Raw genomic sequence first — 13615 nt, forward strand, 5'->3', positions numbered from 1 at the left:
TATATTTATATTCTAATTAAAATCATTCTAGGTCTAGTTTAAAATGATATAAACAAGATCAAGATATAGAATTTCAATTTCTAGACTTCAAGTGTAGATTTTGATTTCCAAACGTCTTGATCAATATTGGAATGCTATAATACCCTATATCTATTCTTTCTTCTTTTTTTCAATTACAAATCAATGCTGAAAGATATAAAATCGCTCGTCTGACATATTGTACATATCCGGTAGATGTCATGCCGTAATGTGTAATATATCTCTTTATCAGTAACAGGCTATTAGTTTGTAACCAATTTGTTATTTAATTAAAACCAATGCCTGGTCGTTCGGTTACCGTGCTGGACTGATTATCTCGACGATCCGACAGGGATCCGACGGGGGTCGCCTCTGAGTTTGTGTGATAACACAAACTCTCATTTGTAATCTTGTTTTTTTTTTATATTATTGATTCATGTCTTGTCAGGTTCAATGAATAATCATGCCAAGTTTTAACTTGATCCGAGAATGGGAAATTGGAGAAAAAACATGTTCAAACTTTTTACCGACAAATAGACAGAGCGTTTGAAAAATGTTTTGTGAGTTGATATACGCTTTTTAAAAGATGAAATTAAAGAGAGAATATTTGAAACTCCTGGCATAAAAAAAGGAATGTTTATTTAATTTTCAAAAGTCAAAACTAAAGGAAATCAAGTTGCCAGCATAAAGATTTCTTCCATACCTAGTGAAATAATCGAATCCCATTTTACTTGCCAAACAAACGTGGAGGCGTTAACATTGACCACAAATTGACTGGGATGTAAAATCTCTCCTGTTTCTTTGTTTAGAAATTATACAGGCTTTTTATATTTATTTCAATAGAATGTCATCAGAACACAAAGTAGTTGTATGTAGAACGTTTGAGTCTTGAGTTGTTTTTGTTTTTTTGTTTTGTTTCTATTTTTAAAAATTCATAAACGAATACTTTGACACACATACCTCTCTCTCTTTCTCTCTCTTCTCTCTGTCTCTCTCTCTCTCTCTCTCTTTCTCTCTCTCTCTCTCTCTAACATATAAACATACACACACAATCGCTCTTTGTGAAATCTTAAATAACAATAACCGTTAACGTTATCGAAAACTAACGGTAGATATACTAGAAGAGTATATGTAGTAATAAAGAAATCGGAAACAAAATGATAATTACAAGAATTATTGAAATTATAATAGGAGTCCTATTATAACGCCCTTCCGGGCAGGGGCGGAATGGGTGTTCAAATTGGGCCGAACCACAACTTGCTTGCCATCTTATTATTTTTTTGACCTCATAATAATTTTTATAAGTTTTATAATGCAGCGACAACTGAACGCATGTATACAAACGTAGGTTTACATATTTGTTTTTCTGTCTACATGTAAATAGATATCTAAATGTAAATAGACTTATGAGCTCTAGGATTTCTCAAAGTATACAAAATAAATCTACAGTTCAATCGCAACCCTAATTACCTTATTACATTATTTCGATATAACTGAAAAAGGAAAGCCTAACACTAAATGGCTGCCTATTCATGTGTTATGCGCTCTGCAGTGTCGTCCCGATGGTCCCAGGATCGAACTCCCACCCCATCCTGGCTTGAAATAATTACCAAAACATATAAATCAAAACAAACCACAAATTTGGAATGAAAGCAACATGAAACATTCTTGCTACTGATCAACTTATTCAAGGGATAAGAAAATTCATCATGATTAAACTACTCGCTGACAGATTTGGTTTTTAATAGCAGGATAATGCACTGTAGATACCTCATAATATGCATTTCTTTTTGTTTTAAATACCGGAAATAATGTTTGACGCTTCCCCAGAACCCCTGTCTAGCATGGGCTACGCCCATGGACATAAGTATGTTCACACTAGCTCAACTTCTATAGAACTACAAAAAAAAATATAGGTCTAATGTTGTTGTTAATCTTTTGTTGTGTAAAGATAATTGAAACTCACAGAAGCACGGTTGACAGGTATAAGCTAATTCCTTATTTCGGAACATAAAGCTAGTATTACATAGTAAAGATCTTTTATAAAAGGTAAAGCGAGGACAATCACATTTACGGGACTTAACTGACATGTAAAGTAGCCCATTCAGCAGCCCCACCAGCCCATTTTGGTACCGGCTCACTGGGCATTAGCCCGGCTACCCATATAGACTGTCCGCCGCTACCTGCAGGTACCCTTAACTTCGGCATTCCTGCGTAGTCAAACTGGTGCATTGAGCCTACTGAAAGTTCGCTTTAAGCCGCATTAGTACCGCAATCAAATATTTGAGAAAGGAGTAAGGTGTTTTTTTTTACTATTCTTTTTTTTTTTTCCTTATAGGGCATTATTATTATGGAAGAAAAAAACAAGTAACATAAATATATTTTTTTTAAAAGACAATTCCTTCTTTGTACCTTTGTAAGAACGATTATTTTACTTTTAATAATTAATGAATAATACATTTTAAAAAATGATAATTTTTTTTAACCCGTCCTATTCCCCCCTCCTTTTTTTTTTTTTTTTTTTTGACGATTGTATTCAAGATATAGAATATATTGAACTCCAGACGAAATTTAATTTTACCTTATTATATTCCGAAGAATTATAATCAGGTTTTTTTTTTCACGAGTGGCAAATTAGCAAGTAATTTTGTTCCCAACTATGTACAGGAACTGTCAAATTTTATGGAAAATCGCTATGGCCGTTTTCGAGTTCCGCGTCCACCCAGGTTCCAGTTTTCATGAAGAATTGGCAAGCTGAATATTTAAAAAAAACAACTTTTTAAAGTCTTATCTAAGACTAGAACTCCGCAGTTATAGCTATATCACTCTAGAATGTAGAAGTTATTTCCCTTTTTCGATATAAATAAAAATAATAAACAATAATTAATTAACTAATAGGCTATTTTTAAAAATTGATTCATGTTTTGTTAGGATTAAAAAATGACTGTTTAAAGTTTTAACTTGATCCGAGAATGTGTGTGAGAGATATAACGTGCACAATTATTTAAGGGGGACACAACCTGACATATTTAACCATATCTGTGAAGAATTAATTTCCTTTGTTTGTTTGTTTTTTCAAAAAATATTAAAAACCACTAATTGATTGACTAATTGGCTATTTATTATTGATTCATATTTTGTCTGCGCCAATGAATAATTGTGCAAAGTTTCAACTTGATCCGAAAATGGGTGTGGAAGGAATAAATTGTTCAAACTTTTTTACCAGACTAATAGACTGAGTGAGTTGATATAATCTTCGTAAAAATATGTATACACTTATGTTCACATTAGAGAGGTAGTCTACCGACTGAGAGAATTCTATAATGAATAGACCTGCAATGAATAGGTAGATGCTATTTCATTTATAAATCAATGTGCCAATTAACCTCTACGTGTGCTGACCTTGATCAAGTCATCCAGGCCGCAGTAATGTAACTCTCTATTCGTTCTGTCTATTGGCTCTGCGCGTACACTTCCTTTAAGTTCCTTACCACGAAATCTTAAGTCTGCACTTCCTCCCACGTTTGGCTGTGTTCCCGCCCTTTTCTGCGCCCGGTAAACTGTTGACCTCGCCAGAGTGTCGTGTATCTAGTAAACTGTCAGACGTTTGTTAAGTTTCCTGATAGACTCCAACTTTCACCTTTTAGCCAGGTTCGCTATCAAAGGTGAAATTCTGAGATTCGCTGGAGATATGACTTGATCTTTGTTATTTCATTGTTCCAAGCTGAGGACTACTGAGATGGATTCTGTTTTGGCTTTCTAATGAGAAAGTTTTGTAATATTTCAAATGATTAATCTAGTGTCAGTTATAAGTGGTCACTATTCTGATCTGTTTATTGGACTTAAGCCAACACCATAGTTCTGTGTAGCAAGAGATATGCTCACTACGCCCTTGGACAATCAGGGGTAAGAAGAGAACTTCTAAAACTAAATCTAGTAGGTCTCACGTCTTCTCTCTGTGTCTAACCGCTTTGGGGGGGGGGGGGTAAATTTTACTTTATCTTGGTCATGTTAATTGAAGCATTTTACCTCATTTCTTGCATCCTCTCCCCTTTTTGTCTAGATTTAAAGACGCTATCGTTAAGTAATGAAGTATGTGTACAATAAAACAAATTCTTTTTTAGCGCTTATAAGAAATACTTGATTAATTTGTGTTTAATATACATCATACGTTTTATAAACTTTCTTTTATCCCTACTCCCCATGCTTGGGCATGTGCTGACATTGAGAGGGTATTATAGGCTTTGTCTACACGTACACTCATGCTACCTTTCATCCTATCCTTTGAATCTTTTGTGTTGATCACCTACACACATTGGACCTAGGCATAAATAGACTTTTATGGCAGTCCCTTCATTCTCACTGCACTATGATATACTTCTTTCTCAAGAGGACATGTTGGCCTGGGTAGTTATGTGGTATAAAAATAGAACGATTAAAAAAAACATTGCTACCCTCACCACTTGCCATTCATGGTTGGCCTAGGAGCAAATATAGGAACAACGGGAGGTTTTTGTTAGGCAACGCCTTTTGTCACCACAATGGGTTGGGGTGGAGGCTTACTGAGTTTCAACATCTATCTATCTATCTATCTGTTTGACTGACTGACTTTGACTATTTCTGTGTGGATCTATTATTGTAATGTATGTCAGTCTATCTTTCTATCCAGTTTGTTTTTAAATGGTAACTTACACTGTATATCTAAATCTAGAGAACTTTCAATAGACTCAAGTACTAGAGTTGGCCACGCGTACTGTTTAAAGTACATTTTTGTTTTCTTGGCCATATTGTCCCATCTGGACAACCCGAACCCCCCTCTCCACCGCTCCCTCCTCACCCATTTTTCAAAATCAATCAATAGCAGAGAAATTGAGCGAGTGGCTTGGGCAAACAAGCGGACAGCAAGCGGAAGACTTCTGTGTGTGTCCCACTGAGGAGAGGCTTTGCTTGTGATAGCGTGTCTTGGGACAGGCCAGGCTAGAATTCATTTCTACTGCCTAGCTCTTACATTCGGGTAATATCTAGTCACCGTAGACAAAGTTGGATCCTATTTGGAATGGATAGCAAGAATCAAACCAAAAGTAGATCTCACCGCGACCCCCAAACACAAAGTTGACACAAATACTTTGAGATGAACCTTTTTTTTTTGTTTGTTTGGATTTGCATCTCCAATATTGACACGGGCAATTCTGTCCTATTTCAGTTGCTCTCAATATCGCAGTGCTGGACAGGTTGGGGGCGAAAACAAGGATCTGTAGCATCCCAATTCCAAGCGAGCTGCGCCAGACTCAGGATGTGACTGGGGCTCAAACAGATGTCCTCATTCATGGCATGCTGTGAGTATTTTTGTTTGTTTGCTGACACTCTGTCAATGTTTGAAATGATTTAGTGGATGTTTTGGTGTAGAGTTAACATTAAAAAAAAATATTTTGTGTGTGTGTCTGTTAGAAGTTTTCTCTCTGTTATTTATGTACTTATGTAAATATGTGGTGACAAAATATTAATGCTGTAGCCTACACAAGAAAACAAAAAGTAATTAAATACATGTAAATAAATCTCACAATAAAAAGTATTTATCTTATAATTATACATAATTTATATTAAAAGCAGTAGGCTATAAGTAGGGCTCCATTTTTTATAACAAAATATGTTTTGATAAGATGTTTACTATTCATGTTTGTATCAATGTATAGATACCTTTTTTTTAATAAGCAATATGAACTTTTTAAAAAATGTTTTCTTATGTGTTATTAGTCAACCCAATTCTAACCCAATTCTAATACTATGCAGGTTATTTTTAAAAATATTTTCTATAAAGGATCATACATAAATTGATAATGTTTTAAAATTTAACCTAAGATATCAAAACAGCTACTGAAAAGGCTTATCTAACTTGGTTTGCTATTAATTGCTTTCTAGACAAACATTTCGTAGTTTTAAAGAAAAGTTTATAAAAAAAACACAAACAAATCTCTCCTACGTTTGAATAGATTGCTTGCCATGGTGCTACAGGCATGGGTTTTATATCTGACGATCATTGATTGGTCCCGTTCAGTCAAAGGGTAATGGGAAAGCTATGTTGGGTTCAGCGTAGGATACTGCGCGAAACAAACAACATTAGCTCTTTTTTGACTTAATGACATCATTAATTATAGGGCAAACCACCTGCACTGGTTGCTACCCTTCCAATTAAGACGGTTTCGCACAAAGAACACTGAGCCTTCTCTTCGTTTCAACAAAATCCTCGGAAATACATGGAACTGTATGAAATGTTTAAATCTCCTGACTTGTTCTCATTAAACCAACATGAATTGTTATCTGACAGTGCACTGGCTATATTCTTTCCCATTCTACACTTGTCATGTATTGAAACAAAGGTAAAGGCTTCTCAATGCAGTGGGATGCTTTGGACTAGCGTTCTATTACGTTTTCTTACAAATATTCCAACATTATTTGTGCATTGACTACATTAAATGTTGGGTAAATGTAGTTTTTTGTTTGTTAGTTTCTACCCTAAACTGTTCAACAAAGTTCAAAGGAGTTCTATTTATTGAGAACAGAGAAGCATCATTTATGGGGAGTCACATGCAGAGTAAATGATTAGCCCTTGTATCTCATTGACTTTTCCGCCTTCTATTGTTCTCTTCCTATCTCTTAGCACTTTTAAAACCTAATAACTTTAACTTTATGCCATCCATTTTGTTTTTCAGACTTCCTTTTCCTCTCCCCATCATTCTTTTCCCTCCACCATGTTGTCTCTTTTGGGTCGGATTCCCCCCTCCTCCCATTTACCTAGCCCAATCATTTGCCCTAGTCTTTCAATTTTGTTCTAAATTTTTATCACCTTTTTGCACCCTTCCTCCTCTGCACAATTCTCTGCCTGACTTTGCTTCCTCTCTAACCCCATCTCCTTAGCTACTTTTCTTTACCCATGCCGCCCCTTCCTTACATTTCTGTCTCCCTTCCTCTTTGCCGTCTGAAACCGATGTCCCGCGCTTTCTAACTTTTGCTTTTACCTGCCCTTTACCATATTCTTCTTGTCGTCTGCCCTTCTGATTCCCTTAATTTTAGACAAGAAACAAATTAAAAAAAAAAAACAACAACACAAAAACAATGACGTTATTCTATAGATCCTTCGGAATGACATGTACTAATGACATGTCATTCATTAGCAGTCTGTAGGGAATAGCGGCAATTTTTGTGTGTATTATCCTCCCATCTTTCACATTTTTATCTCTGAAACTATGTGTACTGTTTAAAGTTTTAGTTCATCAAGCTTATATTGCGCGAAATAAGGCAACTTCTCGCTCAGTCTCTAGAAAGTGCACTCATAGTTCTAAATGCAGTCAGCATATTCTAAACATCTACACTTAAACTTTGATTTTTTTTTTTAAATTGTATTATTGGTAGGCAAGGTTTTAGTTCATCATCGTTTATATTGCGCGAAATAAGGCAACTTCTAGTTCAGTCTCTAGAAAGTGTACTCATAGTTTACATTTTTGGTTGTTTTTTTTTATAAGACTATCGCTGTCATCGTGATTAATATGGGATTAATTATTTGCAATGTTTTCCTACAGTCTTCTAAAAGTGTGCCAATTTTGTTGTTGTTGTTGTTGTTGTGAAGTAGGTATAGACAGGCATAATCCTATTTTAAAATTGGATGCATGAGGCGTTTCATGTAATCAAATAGTTCTAGGAAATATAGACTACCGTAGCTGCCACGAGAAATCCACAAAGGTCCTCTTTTTTCTTGACAAAGATCAATTTTGGTGTAGCTGTTGTGCGATTTAGGTGTGAATAAATGTACAATGTAATGCGTGAGGAACACAGACCTCGAGGGGCCGCCTAAGAGTTTGTGTAACATTTTTTTCACTTTACCTTGTTTTAATTATGCTATTGATTATCTTTATTTAAAATACTCCAAGGCATCTCCTATTTTATGGTCAAGAGTTCAGCATCATTAAAAAAGAAATTTGGTCATAATAAGTTGGTCAAAACTGCTGGCACGCCTTCATCATAAAGCTCAATACCGGATAGAAGAAAGAAAACAATTGTGTGCTTTAGTCGTAGTTTGTATGTAAGCCTTGGACGTATTTTTTCTGTCTTTTAACTTGATAGTCTCTTACCATTGACTGTGTGGACAATTGACACTTTCTGTTCTGTCGATGAGGAAAACGTAGATATAAAACTGAAAGTCTGGTTCTAAGGAACCTTTAATGAATGTGTTCACGTGAACTATTGGTTGGTTTAGTTTTTACTGTGTGCTCTTTGTGGCCTCAAGAGATCTATATTGGGCAGTAGAACTGAGAGATAGGGCTTGGTAACTTAAACCAAATGTTTCTTTCTGATCACACTTTGAGCAGTTAGTGTTGCTTATAAAATATCCCAAAGAATGAATTTTGTCTCACCTTTCTGGCGATTAAATTCTTGATTGAATTACGAGTTAAGGGAAGCCAGTCTGTTAAGTAACTGCTGATTGAATATATAAATACAATGTAACAGTACCTAAAGTGGGTCTATATCTTTTACTGAACAATAACGTGGGAAATAGGTAGGGAAGGTTATTAGCGTTAATGAATTACTTGTTTGAAAAGCTGATCTGGCGATTTCATTCCAATGTAGAATGATGCTGTGCAAGAAAAACTTTTGCTGGATTAGAAAGTAGCTTTGTGTGTGTGTGTGTGGTGTCAAAATGTAGAGATGACACTTCGAGAGTGTGTGTGGCAGTAAGTTGTAGAAGAAGATACTGCTGCCTTATTTTAGTCCGCATCCTACTATGTGGCTATGTTTAGCTCGGCCCAGACAGGTCCTTAGCTGTTTACCCAAGGAGCGGCTACAAGCGTGTGTGGGGTCTGAGTGAAAGAAAGTGTTTGAACAAGTGAAACAGTACATTGCATCGTAGTTTTAGTTGCGAGCCAGTAGAACTAAAGGAAATGCTAGTATAATACAAGATGATCAACTTTTAAGTAGCAATATGATTGTTAATTAATCCATAAAATAAAATTGCTCATCATCTACAAGCATAATTAGCATTTATTTTACTGTATTATTTATATAGGAATGCAATTATGCTTCATTTGTATATTTTACTGTTATTTTCTCTAGAATATAACACATGGCCTACTAGTAATGGATTATACTTATGGTAATTGATAGTATTAGTTTATCCGGAAAGAGGCGGGATAAATGGGAAAAAACTGAGAAAAAGAGGGTATAGTAGAAATTACGTAGAAATTAGTTATTACAAGATGGCGGTAATTTCTAAAATTTAATTGAAACTAAAAAAAAAAGAAAAGTAATAGCTAGCTCTTTAAAATAAATGTTCAACTATACTTCAGCTTGACACAGGTTACATTCTAGTAAGCACAGGTTATATAGGCATATGCATCGAGTTTAGACACTTGACAAACTTTAGAATCCATGTAAAACACTGCTGGACATGATGCCTTCAGCTCTGTAATATTGATTGAATCAAATCTGTCGCACTTGGCGCATTTTAGTGTAGAGTGTAAAATTTTTATAACTTTTCTAAAATATAATTAGCCAATGAATGTATTATTCCTATTACACAATTCTTTTAATATAAGCCATAAAAAAAAACTATCTTCAAAAACTCTTGTTACATCAAACAAGTTCTAAATAGCTCGATCTACGTACATCTAGCTGTTGAGTAAGTAAAATATATACTTGAAATAGTTTTTATTGCACTTATTACTCTAGAATGATTCTTGACGTGCCTTATTTTTTTTTAAAATGACATTATCCTAAAATTTCTGGTTATTAACGTTTTATAGGTTTGATTACAATCCTGCAAAGTTCAATTATCACAACGCAACAAAACAAAATAATTCAGGGATTCTTTATTTACAACTTAAGAATAAACGAGCACTTCATAGTAAATGTTGTTAATTCTATGCATGGTATAATCCTAATGTTGTTAAACAGGATTATGTTTCTCAATCTATTAGGCGTTGTCTTGGATACATTTAGGAAAGGGTGTAGTTGTGCTCTTTGTAACTGTTCGTTGCGACCCTCTGTGACCTACAATGGCATGCAGAATGTTGATAAACGTGTTGACAAACGTGTCGCACTGGGCTCACCTCACCGTTTCTTGTTATTCTAATCAACACCGTAATGTTGGCTTACAGTATCAACAGTGCATGCCTACTAATGCGGCTGGAAACGTTGGTAGGACGAAATCATTTCCTTCGGCCATTTATCGTGAAGTTTAGAACCCAGGCCGCGATGATACAAGCCACATGACAAATGAGGCCTTTTGTGGGGGATTGGCGCTGCTAAACACAAGTCTTGGCAACCTTTTGATCTCGCTATTATGATTCAAACAATGCCCCTCTTGTTGCCTGTGATAGCCTGTTAGTTGGCCTATTGTGTAGGGGAAGATAATGTTCTTGCCCCGGCGTCAATAGGACAGAACCTTGCTTCATGTGCTGAGGGAACAAGAGATGGGTGAAGTGACATTTCAATAAACTGACTCGTTTTATAATAGACCTGCTAGATTTAGCCAGCATTAGCTGACTGCTGCCTCGTTCATTTAGTTGGCCAGTAGTTTCGCACTAGGCAAACAAATCACAAAATGTTTAGGAAAATCTCATTTTCTATTTGCCCATGAAATCTTTAGCGTCTTGATTAATGAGAAGATATTTATTTCGATGTTGTAACCACACATAACAATGAGTGCACACTTTCACCACCTTTATGGATTATCTTTGTCGCCATATATTTTCAAAAATTGATTAGCTTCTAAGCGCAAACTTATTTAATAAATTAAAAAATTATTTGATGCTTTTTTGATTCAATAAAATGTGACTGACAAATACTAATAGGCCACATTGAAATATAAAGGATTGACAGACACAAACCTAGATTCTACATTTCTTAGTTAGATCCTGGACAGTTATACAACAGCTTCACTCTCGTAGCAGGTTTAAGCATCATAACTTACTCAGATAACCATAATGCTCTAACACCCACCATACCAATATGCCTTTGTGATACTCAACTCCTGGTTGTTTTTTGTTTTTTTCTAAATGTGTAGATAATTATGGGCATATAGAGGCCATTTGACTAGATTTTTCTAAGGCATTTGTCATATTTTATCACCTTAGCTGAAAGGTAAATTCCTTTGGCATTCCTGAATCATAACACCAATGAATTAAGAATTCCTACTAGGTAAAGAGCAAACTGTATGAATAAAACAAACCAAAATCTGGAACATTCTTAGGCCAACTACTTGTTCTAATGTCTAGAAATGACCTACCCTGTTGCATTATTTAGAGTAACAAAACAATTAAAATACAAGAAAACTAATTTTTTTAAATACTTTTTAAACCTTTTAGTTTAGTAAAACCTCAGTATACCTAGAATTAGAAGACCGTTTAGTTAGAGTAAAAGCTCAGTATACCTAGAATTAGAAGACCGTTTAGTTAGAGTAAAACCTCAGTATACCTAGAATTAGAAGACCGTTTAGTTAGAGTAAAACCTCAGTATACCTAGAATTAGAAGACCGTTTAGTTAGAGTAAAAGCTCTGAATACCTAGAATTAGAAGACCGTTTAGTTAGAGTAAATCCTCAGTATACCTAGAATTAGAAGACCGTTTAGTTAGAGTAAAACCTCAGTATACCTAGAATTAGAAGACCGTTTAGTTAGAGTAAAACCTCAGTATACCTAGAATTAGAAGACTGTTTAGTTAGAGTAAAACCTCAGTATACCTAGAATTAGAAGACCGTTTAGTTAGAGTAAAAGCTCAGAATACCTACAATTAGAAGACCGTTTAGTTAGAGTAAAACCTCAGTATACCTAGAATTAGAAGACCGTTTAGTTAGAGTAAAACCTCAGTATACCTAGAATTAGAAGACCGTTTAGTTAGAGTAAAACCTCAGTACACCTAGAATTAGAAGACCGTTTAGTTAGAGTAAAACCTCAGTATACCTAGAATTAGAAGACCGTTTAGTTAGAGTAAAACCTCAATATACCTAGAATTAGAAGACCGTTTAGTTAGAGTAAAACCTCAGTATACCTAGAATTAGAAGACCGTTTAGTTAGAGTAAAACCTCAGTATACCTAGAATTAGAAGACCGTTTAGTTAGAGTAAAACCTCAATATACCTAGAATTAGAAGACCGTTTAGTTAGAGTAAAACCTCAGTATACCTAGATGTAGGTAATGTGCTACATGGACATTGATAACGGAATCCCCCACCAATTTAGGGTTACTGAAGACATTCCTGGACAGCCTCAAATGTCATTGCTTGAGTCCAGAAAACCAATGACTTACTTGAGTTTTTCATTATCGACTGGTTACTCATGGTTACACGTGTGACATAATAATCTTTTTTTTCCCCTAAGTGGCGTCTATAATTTATAAGATAAGATTATAGCACTTTAAAGTGAAATGTTACACCTTTTTTTTAAACTAGTTATAAATCGAACCATCTTCATTTGCTGTAATTGTGAATTAGCCAGCCTGGCTGAGTTGAGTGAATGAATGCGCTTGATTGATTGTCGACCACTTGACAGTGACAAGCGAAGGTCTCTTAACCTTGAAACCTGTGCTGCATTCACGCGTGGTCGCATCGCCTCCGCCTCCCCTCCTTATCCAGAGCAGAGCATCAGGCCCGACGGACTACAAAGGTTATTTGATTTTGGACCAAGTGAAACGAGGATACGACTGTTTGAACAGGACTTTGTGTCACAGGAATAGACATACTGCACGAGCTGGCTTTTAAAAATAGTGTTTTTTTTCCCTTCACTAAGTAAACTGTACACGCTGAGTGGCAACTTTCAATCTTGGCTTGTAGGGCCACTCCACTCTCGATTTAAATAGTAAACACTTTTAGAAAATACTTAATATAGAGTTTGTCGCCCTGATGTATAGGCCAAATGCGCAGCTGTTAACTTGACATTAATACTTGTCCAAAAAGTTGTCGACTCAATTGTTAAACCATGCATTTTAGAAGGCGTCTTGTTTTTATCATCCCTTTGATTGTGATGGCAGGATTCAGGTTTGAATTTTGTTCTAGAAGGACACCAAATAAACAACGTAGTTTGACTCTTGTATTTAGTTGTTCAAGTTGTCCCCAGTGAATCTCATCTTGCCTGAACTGAACGTGTGGGTGTGTGTGTGTGATGTCTTTATGTTCACGTTTAAACCATGCTCACCCAAATCCATGGACTTGACACTTTCAAGCATTATCCTCCTCGAAAAATAATCTTTTGGTTTTGTAGGGTCACAGAGTGACAGTCCATTTAGAATGTTGCTCTCAAGTCGTTTCGTTTGAAATAAAGCCTTCTATAATCTGTGCATGTGTTATATATATAAATATATATATATCGTTCGTGATTAATGCTAAGTTGTACCCAAGTTACAAAAAATGGCGCCCCCTAGTGGAGGCGATTATATCAATGAGTTAGCCTTGTATAAATATTTTAGTGTCTATATATATATAGTGTCTAATTTGCTTAAAAAAATTTTGTCGCTTAAATAATTTGCATAAATATAAATAAAAAGTATGGAAAATGTTTACTCCGTTATTATTATAGCCTCCTTAGCTTTTTACTATTAATTGTGAGTAAGTGTA

At 35.3% G+C, this 13615-nt stretch overlaps 1 protein-coding gene across 8 annotated transcripts in view; it reads left to right on the forward strand.

The window, feature by feature from the left end:
* Positions 1-13615, forward strand: part of LOC106075822 (polycystic kidney disease protein 1-like 1) — a 183267-nt gene that overhangs the window by 118517 nt on the left and 51135 nt on the right. For all 8 annotated transcript variants that reach the window (XM_056006474.1, XM_056006510.1, XM_056006470.1 and 5 more), the window contains one exon: positions 5222-5354. In XM_056006474.1, coding sequence (XP_055862449.1) covers positions 5222-5354 — 133 coding nt within the window. The remainder of the gene's footprint in view (positions 1-5221; positions 5355-13615) is intronic.

The sequence above is a fragment of the Biomphalaria glabrata genome, chromosome 1 (assembly GCF_947242115.1).
Source record: "Biomphalaria glabrata chromosome 1, xgBioGlab47.1, whole genome shotgun sequence".
NCBI classification, from domain to species: domain Eukaryota; kingdom Metazoa; phylum Mollusca; class Gastropoda; family Planorbidae; genus Biomphalaria; species Biomphalaria glabrata.